The sequence below is a fragment of the Lissotriton vulgaris genome, unplaced genomic scaffold, assembly GCF_964263255.1.
Source record: "Lissotriton vulgaris unplaced genomic scaffold, aLisVul1.2 SCAFFOLD_4251, whole genome shotgun sequence".
Classification (NCBI taxonomy): Eukaryota; Metazoa; Chordata; class Amphibia; order Caudata; family Salamandridae; genus Lissotriton; species Lissotriton vulgaris.
In genome coordinates, this window is record NW_028240621.1 from 137,075 (window position 1) to 156,208 (window position 19,134).

General features: G+C 48.1%; 1 protein-coding gene across 1 annotated transcript in view; it reads right to left on the reverse strand.

The window, feature by feature from the left end:
- The window catches only part of POU2F2 (POU class 2 homeobox 2), a gene marked incomplete at its 5' end in the record, with an annotated part of 55,517 nt that overhangs the window by 18,425 nt on the left and 17,958 nt on the right, over positions 1-19,134 (reverse strand). The window contains 2 exons of the mRNA XM_086947912.1: positions 4,710-4,776; positions 8,990-9,166. Coding sequence (XP_086804038.1) covers positions 4,710-4,776; positions 8,990-9,166 — 244 coding nt within the window. The remainder of the gene's footprint in view (positions 1-4,709; positions 4,777-8,989; positions 9,167-19,134) is intronic.

The window sequence follows — 19,134 nt, forward strand, 5'->3', positions numbered from 1 at the left end:
AGACCTTTTATTCACGAATGCCCTTGATATACAGGTGAACCCCCCCTTCCGCTTTAACCTGGTCAGACCACTCCATGATTACCTTTCAAATACCAACGATTGGGAAACAGCCCGTGAGGAATAATGTATCCTGTAAAAAAACGGACTCTGGAAGATACTCTCTCATACTTCCTATTCGCCAGTCCATCTTACCCAAAATGTTTAAAAAAATTCTGACATTAATTGCTGTCCCCCAAATTTCCAGGAATCTTTTTCTCAGGCCTTAGATAAAATTGCAACCCTCAAGCGTAATCGCTGCAATTTTACGAAATCCCATTCCCCTTGGTTTTCACAAGAACTAAAACTAGAGAAGGTTGTCTGCAGAAAATTGGAGAGAAGGTGGTGCTCCTCCAGATCTTTCCCCAACAAACACTCTTACAAAGTGGCCCTACATAAATACTATAAACATATCTAAGCGACCCAAAAGTTGCATTTCATTAACAGAATTGATCCTGCAGGTAACACACCCTTAGAACAATTCAAAGTTTTGAATGAGTTTATGAAGCCCACTGCCTGCAGCTCATCGATTCCGGCCTCCCATGAACTTTTCAACGCCCAGGCAGAGCAATTCAAAGAAAAAATAGCAACCATCTACCAAAATCTCTCTTTTCATCCCTCACCTACCAATACTGTGGCTGTTGTTTCCATCCCCAACCCCTTCTTTCACTCTGAAGCTATTCGAACCCACCACGCCAGAACTCGTTTTAGAATCATTGAATAAAAGGTCTCCCTCCGACCTCGCCCCTCCCTATATTGTAGTTTGCTTCCAGATATCATTGCATCGTTCAACCTCTCGTTAAACACAGCGACCACCGTACCCCTGGCCTGGAAAGGTTTGCAAGTGATGCCAATTCTGGAAAAACCAAATGCAGATCCACTAAGGCTTGCAAGCTATAGACCCATATCACCTTTGCCTCACCTCAGCAAAATTCTGGAAAATTTAGTAAATCAACTATCCCCCAATGTGTAATCTAATTCAATTCTTGACACCTCCCAGTCTGGCTTTAGAACCTCGCATAGCACTGTAACTGCGGTGATGGCGGCGCTAGACGACATCAGACTCTCCCTCGGTGATGCCCTCCTGCAGGTGCTACTTGACTTGTCTTCTGCCTTTGACACCAGCTCACATTCCATCTTGGTCCACAGACTGTTTACAAGACCTCCTGAATGACTGCAATCAAACAGTAAACTTAGGATCTTTTAAATCGAGTGTCATGTCCATCGACAAAGGGGAACTACAGGGCTCACCTTTGAACCCCCCCACTCTTCGGCATATATGTTCCCCTTATGGCCTAAGCAGTTAGATCCAGCGGTATGGAGGACATATTATATGCAGATGACAGTTAAATATATTGGTGGGTCCTAACTCTGAATCCACACAATTCAGAGAATGCAGCTTAACTGCGATAAGACCGAGATCCTGCTGTTTGGCAACGCCCATGCCCACTGGTCGGATGACTGGTGGCCATCCGAACTGGGCACCACCCCTCAACCTAAAAAGGCAGTAAAAATGTGGACATTCTTATAGATGACAACCTCACCATGAAAGGGCCGGCTGGGTCCACTTGCGGCACCTGTTTTAGGATCATGCGAATGCTGAGGAAAGCATTTCAGTGACTACCTATCCATACAAGGAAAACTCTCGCTCAGGCATTAGTGGTTAGCCGCCTCGACTATGGTAATGCCTTACTGGTCCAAGTCAGCGAAACACTTCTATCAACCCTTCAGGTGGTCCGAAGCACCGCCGCATGCCTGGTTTGCAAACTACCCCCCCCCCCTCCCTCAGAGCCCACTCTCAGATCTCTCCACTGGCTGCCTTCAGGAAACGTGTCACTTTTAAACATATGTGTTTAGTACACAAATCAATGTCAGGCAAGAGCCCTGCTTAATTCTGTAACAGACTTCAACATTATCTTTCCACAAGAATTCTGAGATTAAAAAATCATCATTCGCTCTGTCCTCGTTGCAGCCGCGTGGTCAAATAAGGTGGACAAATGTTCTCCTATCTTGGCCCTCAACTTTGGAACAAACTTCTGGAATACATCCATGGTCGCTCGGACTTTGTCTGCTTCAAAAATTCCTTAAAACCTGGCTTTCGTAACCCCCTTCCTTTCTTGTCCTCTTCCACCTCCTGGCTTTGCTCTCCAGCGCTGAGATACCCCTACAAGGATGATTTGTTGTGCTATACCAAGTCAACTTAACATACCATAACATAACAAGGACAATCACCACTGTACAATCACTAGCAACATTGTAGAAGCACTACCACAAAACCCATATACTTCCGCAACCAGCCAGGAACTACAACTACTGTACAAGCACTACGACAAAAGCTAAAAAACACTTTCACAACCGTACTAGAACTGCCACCACTGTACAAGCACTACCACAACCGCACAAGCACTACAACAAATGCATACACACTTCTACAACAGTGCAAGAACTGCCACAGTTGTACAATCACTACAACATGCTTAAATCAATGAGAGAGAGAGGACTAGATAGGCTAGACCGTATCCCCTGGATTATGTATATATATCAATAAGGACTAGCTAGTTAAAGAAGATTAGGAAAATCAGGTAGGTACGTCAATAAATAAGGAAAAGCACTGTTTTCCTTATAAAGCCCGCACCCACCGACCTAGTCGGTGGCATGCTTCATCATCGGGCCCACCACAGTGGCACCGAATGTGCCCCGGGTGTGCTTCAACGCCAGGTGACTGCGGAGCTGGTATGTTGCTGAGTGTGCAGTGAAAAGGGTGAGAAAGGTGAAGTTTAAAAGCTATACAGTAGGTCCCAGCACCCGAGGGTTACTTATCTTTAATGAACTGGGCCTCTGTTAGCGGATAAAAAGGCAAGAAGACGTAGATTGGAGTACTACCAAACACTAACGGTTTCATTAAAATCCTCACCAGCTTCATGCACATGGCATGAACTCACTATAGCCGATTATAGGTCGCACACCACCTTACAAGTCGGCATTTTGTGGTATAACAATATAGCAAACTAATATGACTCTACCCTGTACGTCTTGTTTTTGTCCTATGTGTTTTCTGTAGTCAAGCTTGAGGGAATCCCCCTCTAACAGTTATAGCGCCTTAGTGTGCGCTACACATAGCCAAAATACCTCACAATCACTTAAATTTAAGTTTATTATTATTATTTGACCTGCACCTTTTCACATATCCAAATGGTCCTGAGGAAAGCCAGCTTAAAATCTACAAGGCACTGGCTGAAACATGTAGACCACACTAGACGTTGGAGGTCATAACTAGTACTCCAATCTACTTCTTCTTGCCTTTTTATCCACTAACAGAGGCCCAGTTCATTAAAGATAAGTAACCCTCGGGTGCTGGAACCTACTGTATAGCTTTTAAACTTCACCTTTCTCACCCTTTTCACTGCACACTCAGCAACATACCAGCTCCGCAGTCACCTGGCGTTGAAGCACACCAGGGGCACATTCGGTGCCACTGTGGTGGGCCCGATGATGAAGCATGCCACCGACTAGGTCGGTGGGTGAGGGCTATATAAGGAAAACAGTGCTTTTCCTTATTTATTGACGTACCTACCTGAGTCTCCTAATCTTCTTTAACTAACTAGTCCTTATTGATATATATACAATCACTACAACAACCATTCAAGAACTACCATAACTGTACAAGCTCTACTTGTGTTGTATGTTGGATGATTACAAATCAATAAAAAATGGTTTAATAGAAAAAGAACTGTACCACAACCACACAAGCACTTCCACAAATGCCAGACACTACCACAACTGTAAAAGAACTACTACCATTGTACAAGAACTACCACAGCTGTCTTTCAGCTGTGTGGGGTCCTAACTCGCAGGCTGTGCCATGCGTTTGCTTTCATCCACAAGTGAAATTCTGGGCTGCTTGTTGGGTGTGTTGGTGACTGTGGACTGCTGGTGATTGGGGATAGTTGGGCAAAATACCTCAATGCACAGACATAAGCAACTACACAGCAACTGCAGGCAGGCAGCCATACTGAAAAGTCAGTCATAGAACACTCTATTATTATTATTATTATTGTATTCTTATATAGCGCCAGATTCGACCCCCGAAGGGGCATCTCCGCGCTTGCCTTGGGAACCCGTCCTGGCTTTTCCCTGTGAGATAGCCCCTACAGGGCATCCCCAAGGTGGAAGCCAGGCATCCCGTCGCGGGGGGCCGTTGTGGAGATTAAGCAAGCTTAATGCTCAGAGTTGCAGAGTGTGAACCCATGATTAGGTCAGGCACCGAAGCGAGAATTATCGAGTCCATGGACATTTGAGCTCAAGACCCTGCCGCGTCGGGAATTGAACCCTGGTCCCGGGTCTGACCTCTGCTTCAGGGTCTGCCTGCTCTAACCAGTGAGCCACACTTCTCCATCTCCTTCTCTATACAATGGGGCAGTCATAGCAAGACCAGCCACACATACAAGCTGTTATTAAGCAGATATACATATATGTAACATGCAGGCAGGAATGCACAAACCGCATGCCGGGAGCCACACACAGGCCGCCATGCATCAGCATGCCGTCAAGGAGTAGCGCAGTTTAGAACTGTTGTTTGGCCCCTCTGGTTTTACCTCAAGGGCAGTTTTTGAAAAGATCTAGTTAAGAGAATCCATGGAGGATGGGGTGGAGCGATTCATCTCACCACATACCTGTTGTGCTGAGGCTGCCGGAAGCCTGTGTGTTTGTCAGGGACACACCAGTCACTTGATTTGTCACCTGCGAAATAAAACAATCGGTAGAAGGTCAACATTATGAACTGCAACGCTTATTCATAACTTCAAGACGCAACGTTTGGGGAGTACCAGTCTCACGATTACTTCTGTCACACTACACGACCATGCAAAACACCGGCCCGCTGCTAGGCAGACGGCTCCGCACAGAGAAGGGAATGCCTTAAATAAAGTGGATCCCTTAATACCAAGGGTTGTGCCACAAACAGCCTCCAGATGCTGCCACCTACACCCAACTCTAGTCAAAAGTATTTTTAGGACTCAACATCTGGTGCCCAGAGCCAGATATCCCCTGGTGGTGGGTACTCAATACAACCTAACAGTGGGTCCTGTAAGGGCTTGGTTTTCCAAATAAAAAATAAGGGAGTGGGAGAATGGATACTTTCAAAATATAAATGTAGTTCACACACCAGGGAAATGCCCATTTTCAGGACTTTCAATACTCTAACCCCCCCCCCCCCCCCCAAATTTGACGAACTTCCCGGGGAAGGCAAGGAGTCAGAAGTGACTAATATGTATAATTCAGGGCCTGTGCATTCAATTAAAATCTACCAGGGCATTACAGTGTCCCCAGGGTGCCCTGTGCCCTGGCTGCTCTGTATCCCAGCTAATCTGTGCCCTGGCTGCTATTTGCCCCCACTGCTCTGTGTCCCTCTGCTCTGTGCCCAGCTGCACTGCGCCCTGGCTGCTCTGTGCCCAGCTGCTGTGTTTCCCCTTCTATACTGTGCCCCTGCTACTCTGTGCCCATGCTACCATGTGCACCTCAGCCATGTGCCCCTGCTGCTCTGTGCCTCGGCTACACTGTGCCCGGCTGCTCCGTGCCCCCTTCTCTGTGCCCCTACTGCTGTGTGCCGCCGGCTGCTCTGTGCCCTCTGGTCTGTGCCCCCAATGCACTGTGCCTGGCTGCTCTGTGTCCAGCTACTCTGTGCCTCTGCTGCTCAATGCCTGACTGCACTGTGCTCCTCTGCTATGTGCACGGCTACTATGTGCCACGGCTGCTCTGTTACATCACTGCCGTATGTCTTTGCTACCTCAACTGCTCCATGCAGTGGCTAATCTCCTCTCCTTATCTCACACACTCCAGTGTTCATTCTGCCTCCTCTGTCCAGTTCTGTACATTGTCTTCACAAACAAAGCTGCTTCTCCTTCCTCCCCTCAGGCACACCAGAAATGTGACCAGTGGCAGGAAAAGAAGGCCTTCCGAGCCTCTGCTGAAGTCTCTACACTTCAGACATGCAGCACGGAAACACTTCTGATCTCTTCTACAGTGGAATAAAGCAAAAACTGATGGATGTCCCTTAGCGTTCTGCCCAGAATGCAAGTGAACGCGCCACATGGAGCTTCTAATAGACGTTTTTATTCCTCAGCATACAATCACACACTGAACACTAATTACGTCATAACCGTGAATAACCACACCGTAACACCTCCCAGCAAGTTACGTAATTCTTCTGTTGAGTCCGCCCAGAACCAGAAGGGTCCTAGTTCACATAGTCTCACGACACTACACCTAATTGGGATTCAGTGGCTTGTTAGGCATTCAGTTTCCCAATGGCAGCCAATACAAAGCAGCCATATATAGAGAATGGCCACAGATCAGGTGCTGCATAAGCCCATCCCTTTTCTGGAGGCAGTGCCAAGACAGTCTCCCTAGCATGAGGGGACATCTAGGCACTGCCAGGAACGCGAGGAACTCACGCACATTCAGATCTGACCACTCTTTGCAAGTTCAAAACCTTATATTCAATAGTGCGATTTCAAGACATGCCACTTCGCGAAACTAGAAAAGCTGCCTGAAGCCCCCTACAGGGTAACAACCACTCCTAAGGAGAGTTATGTTGTTGCTATCTCAGAGTCAGATGCATATTGTGACGTACATAACGCCCGGCCCTTTGCAAACTTCAGGACGTATGCATCTCAGCAACACACATCATTCCCAACATGAATGTATAGCCTTCAATATATGTTTGTGTTTATAATAAAATGTTTATATATTAGTAAATTCTACTAGCATAACCAGGCACTCTAAATAACAGGTGTTGTGATCTGCTGTGAGAATGTGTTTACTAAAATGGACACCCATGCAAGTAAGATCTTGTATAACAACAGCAGGGTCAAAACCTTGCACTTAGAAACTGAAGAATAACCTGAACTTCAAACACAGTAGATCACTTCATGTGTAGCCTCAATGGCCCCTCTTCGAGATTTCCAGCACCTCTGCTAGTGCTGGAAAAGCCAGAAGACCCTTGTGAGTACGACAGTCATACATGATCTCACGAGCTCCTGAGCAGATGGTTGCAAAGGTGGCCGGGCCTTTGCAACTGGGCCGTAAGCTCTGGAACGACTTGCCACAAATGCTGACAGCCTGTAAATGGCTCACAACCTTTCGCAAGCTGCTTAAAACTTGGTTGTTTCCACCTTCTTATTTGCAACTAATGCTGGTTACTCTGTAAATGTCTGGTTGACTCTGGGTTAGTGAGGAGGCTAGCGCTGGGAAACCTTTTTTAGGTAGCCATGCACTCTACAAATCACGCATAATATTATTAATAATGATATGAGAGTAACATGTCACAAACGCCTCAAATAGTGTTTATAAAAAGTATCTGGTTTCCTGAGATTACTGCTGTGTATGAGACAGGTGTACAAGCTCGGAGTGCACTACCATCACGAATGCCCAGTACCATGAGTATGTCCTCGTCTAGAGACCGATTGCTTCCTAAACTTACAATATGTAAACCCATTCCAGAACCTAGTAATTAGACCTGGGCGGTGAATTCCGTTCCGCTCGCGGAATTTGCGGAATTTTGCGTTCTGCAGAGAACGCGAAATTGCCCAAAATTCTGCGTTCCGCGACTCCGCTGAATTTTTTTGCTTGTTCGCGTTCTCAAAATGCATGTTTGCGAGATGTTTCTCCCCGAGCATGCAAACAGTGATCGCGAACAGGAAAAAAGCATCGCAAACAAGCAATTTCGCATGTTTGTGGAATTTCTGCGTGTTCGCAGAGATTTTTTACAGTTTCGTGGAACTTTGCGTAGCACGACTACGCAAATTCCGCCCACCCCTAGTAATATGGCACCAGCCATGAACCCAACCCTACTGGGCTGTGAAGGCAAAGGGCCAATGCAGGGTGCTGGACACAAATAAAGGTGAAGGCAAGTGACTGCACCCTGCCTACTGTGTGAAGATGGCCGACTGGCCACGACAGGGATGGCAGCTCATCTACCCTGTCCCCCTGGCCCAGCAAGGCACATTCAGTGTGGAAACTGCAGGGTGTTGAATGGGTGGAAATGGAAATGAATGAAGGACAGGAACTCACCGCCATTGGAAAGAGGGAATAGTATAGGGGTGGTCCTGGGGGGCTGTCCCCTCCCCACTAAGGAAAGAAATTGAAAAAAAGGTGTGACAGGGTATATTAGCAACATAGTTGTATTGCAAGAACACAAGGTGTACTGAACTTTGGGGAAGAACCTCTTGTAAGGAGCACAATCAAGAGGCAGGGCGTGGATATCCCATTTATTAAAAACCACGGTGAGTGGGGCATGTGGACTTCTCGAACCCACTACTGCAGGGGTGGAAAACAGGGAGAATATTCCCTCATCAGCAACAAGCTGTTCTTTATTAAGTGCAGTGCCTAGCATACGAAGCTGGCCAGACCACCAGCAGCCAAGCATAGTGACCCCTGAAGTCATGTCTACGTTTACAGCTTGGCACAGCAATCCTGGGCAGGTTAGGCATTAAAGGGTCAATTCCTAGGTAATGTTAATAATACTTGATAAAGCGCACGGAATTAAACCCAGAGGTACTGCAGTTCAAGGCGGGTTAAGGCACACCTGAGTGCTGGGACACTTGTCAGTATGTGAGTCATTAAGAGGACAAGCTGAAGCTCTGACCAGGTCTGAGAGCCACAACCATGGGAGTCCTGACACAGAAAGTGGGATCATTCTCTGCAGCAGATGTGGGAACCACTTCTAGAATCTTTGGAACAAACACTGGGCACATTTTCTGTTGTGAGGACCACCAGGGGCAAGCAGATGTTTTGTGGCAGAAAGAGGGGCACCTTCATTACCATTTGTAGGGTCTGCTGGGGGATGAGGCTATAGTGGGGTGGTAGAGAGGGAAAGGGGATTAGGAGGACCTGAGGTCCAGAGGAGTTATGTAGTGATGGGTTGAGGCAGAGTGCAGGCCAGGTGGGTCCATACCAGATGAGGGCTGTAGAGGTTGGGCTTGCCCTGGCTGGACATCAGCGGGGTGGTGCTGCAGGGGTTGATGCGTTTCTCCTTCTGCCTGCGGTTGCAGAACCAGACCCGTATCACTTCCTTCTCCATGTTGAGCTGCTCTGCGATCAGCAGGATCTCCTCTGAGGTAGGCTTTTGGTTCTGTGGGAGAGGAGAGAGAGCAGGCACATGAGAGATCCTGTACATATATGTGAAGCACAGTACATGGAGAGGCAGGGGCATCTTAGCGCCTAGAGGGACGATCATTGTGAGAAACAGGGCGTCATGCAAGGGGAGTACAGGACATAGCAGACAGGATAACCTTAGCGCCTAGAGGTAGGATCATTGTGAGAAACAGGGCGTCATGCAAGGGAAGCACTGGACATAGAGGGGCAGGAGAACCTTAGCGCCTAGAGGAAGAATCATTGTGAGAAACAGGGCATCATGCAAGGGAAGCAAGGGTACATCGAGGGGCAGGAGAACCTTAGCGCCTAGAGGAAGGATCATTGTGAGAAACAGGGCATCATACAAAGGAAGCACGGGACATAAAGAGGAAGGAGAACCTTAGCGCCTAGAGGAAGAATCATTGTGAGAAACAGGGAATCATGCAAGGGAAGCAAGGGTACATCGAGGGGCAGGAGAACCTTAGCGCCTAGAGGAAGGATCATTGTGAGAAACAGGGCATCATACAAAGGAAGCACGGGACATAGAGGGGCAGGAAAACCGTAGCACCTAGAGGTTGGATCATTGTGAGAAACAGGGCATCATGCAAGGGAAGCACAGGACATAGAGGGGCAGGAGAACCGTAGCACCTAGAGGTAGGATCATTGTGAGAAACAGGGCATCATGCAAGGGAAGCACAGGACATAGGGGGCAGGAGAACCTTAGCGCCTAGAGGAAGGATCATTGTGAGAAACAGGGCATCATACAAAGGAAGCACGGGACATAGAGGGGCAGGAAAACCGTAGCACCTAGAGGTTGGATCATTGTGAGAAACAGGGCATCATGCAAGGGAAGCACAGGACATAGAGGGGCAGGAGAACCTTAGCGCCTAGAGGAAGGATCATTGTGAGAAACAGGGCATCATGCAAAGGAAGCACGGGACATCGAGGGGTAGGAGAACCTTAGCGCCTAGAGGAAGAATCATTGTGAGAAACAGGGCATCATGCAAGGGAAGCACGGGACATCGAGGGGTAGGAGAACCTTAGCGCCTAGAGGAAGAATCATTGTGAGAAACAGGGCATCATGCAAGGGAAGCACGGGACATCGAGGGACAGGGAACCTCAATGCAGAAATGGAGGCGCATTGTGTGGCAGAAGGAAGCAGAAAGCATTGAGGGGGACACAGTGCATCGAGGAGTTCATGATATACTGTGCACGGTTGGCACATCATGCATGGTTTGCACAATAAGCACAAAGGCGCAGTATTTCAAAAGGGGCACCTAACATGGAGCACAGCACCGCGAGGATGGTGCAGTGCATCGAGGGAGGCATGAGTCCTCGTGCACGTGCAGCAGAGGGCATCAAGGAGGCACGTCCTGCAGGGAAGGCACTATACTGAGGGATGCACCGCGCATTCACTCAAGATGCATAGCATCAAGGCATGAAGGGCCCTTCGCAGAAGGCAGGTCACTTGCCTCATTTGAGTCAACATTGTTTTACAAGAGAAGTACAGCACATGGCGTGAGGTCAAAGTGCATTGAGAAATGCACCATGTATTGAGGGCACCCAGAACATACTGCTTGGTACAGTGCCAGAGCAGGGCATACCAAGAAAGGTAGTACCCAATGCAGAAGAAACAAAGATGCAGAGGGTTGCCACTCTCACCAAGCATGGGAATCGTTGACTCTACTGGGCTAGGAGGAGCTGTGCTGAAAATTCAGCAGAGAGAAGCCTTTAACCTACAGGAATGGAGTCACAGGAGGTCTCCACTTTACAGGGGTATGGACAACTGGGCTCTAAGGATACCACAAGGGGCTTCCGCTTCTCAGGTTGGGGAAACTGGTCTTCAAGGATATCACAGGAGGGCCTCTACTCTAGAAGGATAAGTGCAGCTGGGCTTCAAAGATATCACAGGGGAGCCTCTTCTGTAAAGGGCTTTTGGCAGCTGGTTTTCAAGGATATCACAGCAGGGCCTCTACTCTTAAGAGGCAGAGGCAGCTGGGCCCCAAGAATATCAGAGGAGGCCTCCTCTTTGCAGGGCTATAGGCAACTGGGTTCTAAGGATACCACAAAAGACATCCACTTCACAAGTTGGGGCAACTGGTCTTCAAAGATATCACAGGGCCTCTACTGTAAAGAGGGCCTCAACTCTAGAGTGACAAGTGCAGCTGGGCTTCAAGGATATCTCAGGAGAGCCTCTACTATAAAGAGGGCCTCTACTCAAGAAGGATAAGTGCCACCGGGCTCCGAAGATATCACCAGAGAGCCTCTACTCCAGAAGGACAAGTGCAGCTGGGCTTCAAGGATATCACAGGAGGGCCTCTATTCTAGAAGAATACGTGCAGCTGGGCTTCAAGGATATCACAGGAGGGCCTCTACTCTAGAAGGATAAGTGCAGCTGGGCTTCAAGGATATCACAGGAGGGCCTCTACTCTAGAAGGATAAGTGTGGCTGGGCTCAAGGATATCACAGGAGAGCCTCTACTCTAGAAGGATAAGTGCAGCTGGGCTTCAAGGATATCACAGGAGAGCCTCTACTCTAGAAGGATAAGTGCAGCTGGGCTCCAAGGTTATCCAAGGAGGGCCTCTACTGTAGAAGGACAAGTGCAGCTGGGCTTCAAGGTTATCCAAGGAGAGCCTCTACTCTAGAAGGATAAGTGCAGCTGGGCTCCAAGGTTATCCAAGGAGAGCCTCTACTCTAGAAGGATAAGTGCAGCTGGGCTCCAAGGTTATCCAAGGAGAGCCTCTACTCTAGAAGGATAAGTGCAGCTGGGCTTCAAGGATATCACAGGAGGGCCTCTACTCTAGAGGGATAAGTGTGGCTGGGCATCAAGGATATCACAGGAGGGCCTCTACTCTAGAAGGATAAGTGCAGCTGGGCTTCAAGGATATCACATGAGAGCCTCTACTCTAGAAGAATACGTGCAGCTGGGCTTCAAGGATATCACAGGAGAGCCTCTACTCTAGAAGGATAAGTGCAGCTGGGCTTCAAGGATATCACAGGAGGGCCTCTACTCTAAAAGGATAAGTGCAGCTGGGCTTCAAGGATATCACAGAAGGGCCTCTACTCTAAAAGGATAAGTGCAGCTGGGCTTCAAGGATATCACAGGAGAGCCTCTACTCTAGAAGAATACGTGCAGCTGGGCTTCAAGGATATCACAGGAGAGCCTCTACTCTAAAAGGATAAGTGCAGCTGGGCTTCAAGGATATCACAGAAGGGCCTCTACTCTAAAAGGATAAGTGCAGCTGGGCTTCAAGGATATCACAGGAGAGCCTCTACTCTAGAAGAATACGTGCAGCTGGGCTTCAAGGATATCACAGAAGGGCCTCTACTCTAAAAGGATAAGTGCAGCTGGGCTTCAAGGATATCACAGGAGGGCCTCTACTCTAAAAGGATAAGTGCAGCTGGGCTTCAAGGATATCACAGGGGGGCCTCTACTCTAAAAGGATAAGTGCAGCTGGGCTTCAAGGATATCACAGGAGGACCTCTACTCTAGAAGGATAAGCATGGCTGGGCTCCAAAGATATCACAGGAGAGCCTCTACTCTAGAAGGATAAGTGCAGCTGGGCATCAAGGATATCAGGGGAGGGCCTCTACTCTGGAAGGATAAATGCAGCTGGGCTTCAAGGATATCACAGGAGGGCCTCTACTTGAGAGGGATAAGTGCAGCTGGGCTTCAAGGATATCACAGGAGAGCCTCTACTCTTAAGAGGCAGAGGCAGCTGGGCCCCAAGAATATCAGAGGAGGCCTCCTCTTTGCAGGGCTATAGGCAACTGGGTTCTAAGGATACCACAAAAGACATCCACTTCACAAGTTGGGGCAACTGGTCTTCAAAGATATCACAGGGCCTCTACTGTAAAGAGGGCCTCAACTCTAGAGTGACAAGTGCAGCTGGGCTTCAAGGATATCTCAGGAGAGCCTCTACTATAAAGAGGGCCTCTACTCAAGAAGGATAAGTGCCACCGGGCTCCGAAGATATCACCAGAGAGCCTCTACTCTAGAAGAATACGTGCAGCTGGGCTTCAAGGATATCACAGGAGGGCCTCTACTCTAGAAGGATAAGTGCAGCTGGGCTTCAAGGATATCACAGGAGGGCCTCTACTCTAGAAGGACAAGTGCAGCTGGGCTTCAAGGATATCACAGGAGGGCCTCTACTCTAAAGGGATAAGTGTGGCTGGGCTCGAGGATATCACAGGAGAGCCTCTACTCTAGAAGGATAAGTGTGGCTGGGCTCAAGGATATCACAGGAGGGCCTCTACTCTAGAAGGATAAGTGCAGCTGGGCTTCAAGGATATCACAGGAGGGCCTCTACTCTAGAACGATAAGGCCAGCTGGGCTTCAATGATATCACAGGAGGGCCTCTACTCTAGAAGGATAAGTGTGGCTGGGCTCAAGGATATCACAGGAGAGCCTCTACTCTAGAAGGATAAGTGCAGCTGGGCTTCAAGGATATCACAGTGAGGTTCCGTGACAATTGTAAGTGGTGTTTTCGACTCGCACGAATATGGTCGAGTCTGGTATCTATGAACCGCAAATGACGAGTTTAGTAAGTGTGCGCAGTTTCGCTGTGCTAACTTAAACCGTTCGTTTGTTACGTGGGCTTTTCATCTGTACCCACGGGTTCCATCTTAGATACGGCATCCATTTTGTCTCTTGCCCTCAAGTAGTCAGCGAACGGACGCTGTCCGCTTCGCGACCCTGGGACTCCCAAGATATTTGCGGAAGACACATGTTCTTTGAAAGTGTCTTTATGACGAGGGGGTTGCTGCTGTAAGGCAGATGGCGCCGCTCGAGGCTCATCTTGCCGCACGGACTTATTGTCTCAGCCGTGCATCTCATTAGGCACGTCCCTTTGATGCCTGTATCTCGTGCTTCTCGATACCTCCCCTTTTACACCCTTTCCGATCTCCCCACTGTCTCCGTCTTCCTCTGCACCTGTCTTCGTTCCTATTTCGATCTACTTTATTGCTGATTGGAATTTGCTAATGGTGGGAAGATGGGTTTTTACAGTTGGGAACCGCCAAATGTTTCCGCACTTATGTTCCGGACCTTATGTGTTTCAAAGTGACCAAAGCGACCCCTCTGAGAGCTAAATGTGGGAACCGGGTTGTAAACTATTGTGTATCATGTTATCCTATGGGTAAAAACTGTATAAAAGGAGCGATCCACAAAACCAATTTGAAGCAGTCTCCCCGAACTACACTCGATGTACTTCCTGTGACTTCTGTGTTCCCTGCAGTAAATAAACCTTGACTCTTTGACGCCGAAGGAAGTGTCCCGTGTCTCTGTGACTTGTACGCCGGAGCAGGTTACCCACGAAGGTTTCAGGTGTTGTGCCCTGGCACCGCTGGGTCCAAAAGAACCCAGTCCTTCAGTTGGCGCCCATCACGTGGGGCTGCATCAGTGGTACCGGTCCAAGCCCGACGATCGTGAGGAACTTCGTGTGAAATCTCCGAGGGAAGGTGCACCCCGCTTCATCGATCCTGTTGTCGAAATAAGTGGCCCGAAGACTTTTCCCGCGAAGATTCCCGCCTCCTAACGGCTGCGACGGACTGCTGCCCTGACTGTAGACCTGTTTTGGCGCCTGGCGTAGACCTTGGTATAGCGAGACGATTGACGGGCCTTCCTGAGGACGCCATTGATCTTTGAGTTAAGTATTTGTGGGTCGCTCCCAGAGTTCTTGGTTGTAAACACTTTAGCGAGTGTTTTTGTTGTAGACACTTTAGCGAGTGTCTTTGTTGTAAACACTTTAGCGAGTGTTTTTGTTGTACACGCTGTGTGAGTGTTTTTGTCGGTGACACTTTGCTAGCGTACTTTGTTGTTGTATTGTTTGACGACTGCAGCCGCCAAAAACCGAGGGTTTTGTTCTTGCTGGGACTTGGTAAATCCCGTAACCCTTGAAGTTTGTGAAACTCGGCTAGTGTGCAAGATGCCTGGTCGCAGTACTTTGTTCAGTTGCTTTAGACCTTGTGGTGCGGATTCCCTGCTGGAGGACTCGTGTCCGATACCTCCGGTTGGAACTCCTACTTATGACTTATATAGCAAACATGGGCTAGGCCCGATTGCTTTTAACGATTATTGGATAAAATATACAAAGAAAGACGGCGATCTTCGTTGGCCACCTCACGGTAGCTTCGAAGCGTCGATCTTAGATAATTTGGAAATAAAGTTGTTCGAACGCAAATCTAGGCCGGCCATGTTTGATGCCTTTCGGTTGTGGCGCAAAGAAGCCCGACAGAAAGAAATCAGACAGAATAAACGTAGTGAGCGAGATAATGTTGCTACTATAGTGAAGAAAGCTGAGCAGTTTCAGCGTGATAAGGAGGATAAGGATAAGGAAGTGTTTGAGAGGTTACAGCGTATGTCCATAGATAAATGCTATCCTGCTTTGCCTACGGAGTCGGATAAGAAGGAAGAGGTAGTTGAGGATTCTTTAATGTCCTATCTTATGAAGTCGCCACCTCCGTACGTACAGGGTACCGCAGCTCCTGTGGTCCCTGCCGTACCTATTCTTCCACCTGTTATTCCTCCGCCAGTTCCTCAACCTGCACCCGCTCTTCCGACTGTTCCTGCTCCTTTGCCTGTTTCTATTCCTACTGCTCCTCCGCTTCCACATACTCCTGTTCCCGCTACTGCTCACGCTACTGCTCCTGTGTTGTTAACCCCTGTTGTTGCTAATGTCTCTACTCCTTCTCTTGTTAGTCCTGTGTCTTACTCTTCTCCCTCTACTCGTAACCGTGATTCTCCCAGTGTGACTAACTTCTTTCAGTCGCTCGGACCTGTTTTTGGGTCTGTTGGTTCTGATGGTCCTCAGAGACGTAGCCAGCTTCCTGCTAATAGAGAACGTGTTGCGCTATACAATATGGCGATGGGTTGGATGGTAAACCCTGTTAGAAATCCACCTCGTGTTGTCCTCGAAACGTTTGATCAATTCAACATCCCAACTCAGAGATATGTGTTTGATGAAATGTGCAAGTTCTTACATGATCAGATAGCGGCCTATGCGCCTGACGAGGTGCTGACCGCCCTGTCTGAACTTCGGCTTCAGTTCGCAACTGGACTGATAGTCGACACTAATGTCCGACGTGCTATTGAGCGGTTACTATCTCTTCGTCCCGCTCCTATTCCTCATGCATTGTTCGTTGAGGACATTGAAAAACAAGATGAGTCTGGCCAATATCCTATGCGTGAAGTTCCGCCGGTTTGGGTACCAGCTGATAATACTAATGCTGCCCAGCCAGTTCCGGCACATTTCCAGAGAGTGTGGATACACCTCCCATGGAAAAGATCGGAAGTGCTTCAGGTGAAACAAACTTTGCCCGATCCTCGCAAAAATCCTGCAGGGTATTATAAGGAATTATCGCAGCTCGTAGACGCTACGATAATGAATCTTGCCGATATCGACATGTTGTTTGGCAATGTCGTACCGCAACCGGTATGGGCCAAGATTCGTCACCAAGATCACGCAAATGAATTAGGTGGTGATTGGGCTGCCATTACAGCGGCAGACGCTGGACAAGTGGCTGCTACTAAACCCGATCAGTTGATTGCTCTTCTTCCCCAGCGAATCATTACATTAATGAAAACGCTTATGCCAGCCATGAGGGTAAATTGGGACAAGTTGTCAGCCTGTAAGCAGAAGAAAGATGAGAGTGTATCAGACTTCTTCACGAGGTTTGAGGAAACATTCGTTGATCATAGTGGACAGGATATGGGTACTGAGGGTGGACAACGGTTGTTTGTGGATAAATTCGTATCGAACTTATTGCCCGACTTGAGCAATAAATTGAAGAATTCAGAAAGTGCATGGGCCGTTTCTACCTCAGCTCAGATATTGGCTACGGCACAATATTACGAAAATAGAGACAAAGAGGAAACTGACCGTGCTGATAAAAAGACGAAAGAGCTAAAAACTAAAGTGTTGTTGCAACAAGCATATCCGCCGCGTTCTAATCAGAATGCGTCTCAACAGAATAGATCACAGTCGCAATCGAATCGATCGCAGCCGCGTAATGATTCCTCTTTCCAGCGATCTTCATTAGGGTACAATCAATGTGCTTATTGTAGACAGGAGGGACACATTAAATTTGATTGTCCTGCTTTAAATGACCGTAATAGTGGTGATTCATCTAAAGGAGGCCGTGGTGGTTCACAGAATGCATCACGTGGTAGAGGTCGTGGTGCTCAGAACGACCGTTCTGACCATTCATCCAATTCTAATAACTGTTTCGATCAACGTGGATCATCGCAAGGACGATCTGCGCAGTACAATGTAGACGATTATTACGTCGATCAGGGAACTGACGATCGTAATTACTAGGACAGCCAAAGACAAGGAGAGGGAGTGGTATCAGTTCCGGTTGATCAGAGAGGGCCTTACGTCGCAGTTGCTACATCGGGCGTCGTTGAGCCTTTTCTGTTGGACACTGGTGCAGCGAAAAGTTCTATCATGCATTCGAAACTCCCTGGCGCACCTTTGTCTGGCTTAACAAATGTTTCCGTTGGATTCTCTGGCGCCCCCGTTAGCAATCCAGTTTCACGCCCTTTGCCCCTTAAAATTGGGCCTCGTGAGCTCGAAGCTCCGTTGATTTTGACCACTGGTTGTGGCGAAAATCTTTTGGGTCTGGATTTGCTTAAACGTTTGTATGCAACTTTGTATTGTTCTCCTGCGGGTGTAAAGCTTACGTTCGGAGAGAGAGTAGTCTCTCCCATGTATTTGTCCCTCGATAAGCTTCCACCGGAATTGGATTCTCTTCCTGCGTCTTTGTGGGCGACGGGTCCAAATGATGTGGGCCTACTTGATATCTCCCCTTATGTTGTTCAGTTGAAATCGAATGTGCGATTGCCACGTATTCCCCAATACCGTATCTCCCTTGATGGTGAACGAGCTTTGTTAGCGATCATCTATGATTTGATCGAGAAAGATGTTATTGAGGAGACTCGGGGAAACGTGTGCAACAGCCCTGTACTGCCCATTCTTAAACGTACTGATCCTACCAAACCGCCTGTTTATCGTTTTGTTATCGATTTACGGGAGGTAAATAAAATTGTGGTTCCTCAATTCCCTGTTGTGCCTGACATCACGGCGCTACTGACTCTGATTCCAGCTACTGCTTCGTGGTTCTCGGTGATTGATTTGAAAAATGCGTTTTTCAGCATCCCGATTGCCGAAGAGAGCAGGGACCTTTTCGGTTTCTCTCTTGGTGGACGTAGCTTCCGGTTCAAACGCGCTCCTCAGGGCTACTGTGAAAGTCCATCGATTTACAGTCAAGCTTTGAAGGGTCAACTGGATGCGTTTAGGTTGCCGGTTGGTGCGGCTTTAATCCAATACGTCGACGACTTATTGGTGGCTGCTGATACTCAGGACATTTGCAAGATTGCTACGGTATCGTTGCTGCAACATCTCTGTGAGTTAAATCACAAGGTGTCACCTTCTAAACTCCAATATTGTTGTCAAGAAGTAACCTATCTAGGTCACTTATTGTCAAAGGAGGGAAGGAGATTGACCCCAGAGAGAATTGCAGCGATTGCGCGAATGGCTGTGCCACAAACCCAAAGAGATGTGCGTGCCTTTCTAGGTATCACGTCGTACTGCAGGCAGTGGATTCCTAATTTTTCATTGCTAGCGAAACCATTGGTGGCTCTTACGTGCAAGGATGTTTCAACTCCTTTACCATGGACGGAAGAATGTCAGAAAAGTTTTTCTGAACTACGTGATTCATTGTGTTCGGCTCCTGTGTTAGGTACCCCTGATTACAGTAAGCCGTTCACGTTATATGTTCACGAGAGGGAAGGTTGTGCTTTAAGTGTCTTAACGCAACCTTTTGGTGGTAAGCAACGTCCATGTGCATATTTTTCCTCGACCTTAGACCCAGTAGCTAGAGCATTGCCGAGTTGTTTGAGAGCAACTGCGGCAGCTGCGGTCTCCATCCGACAATCAGCAGGATTGGTCATGGATAATATGCTTA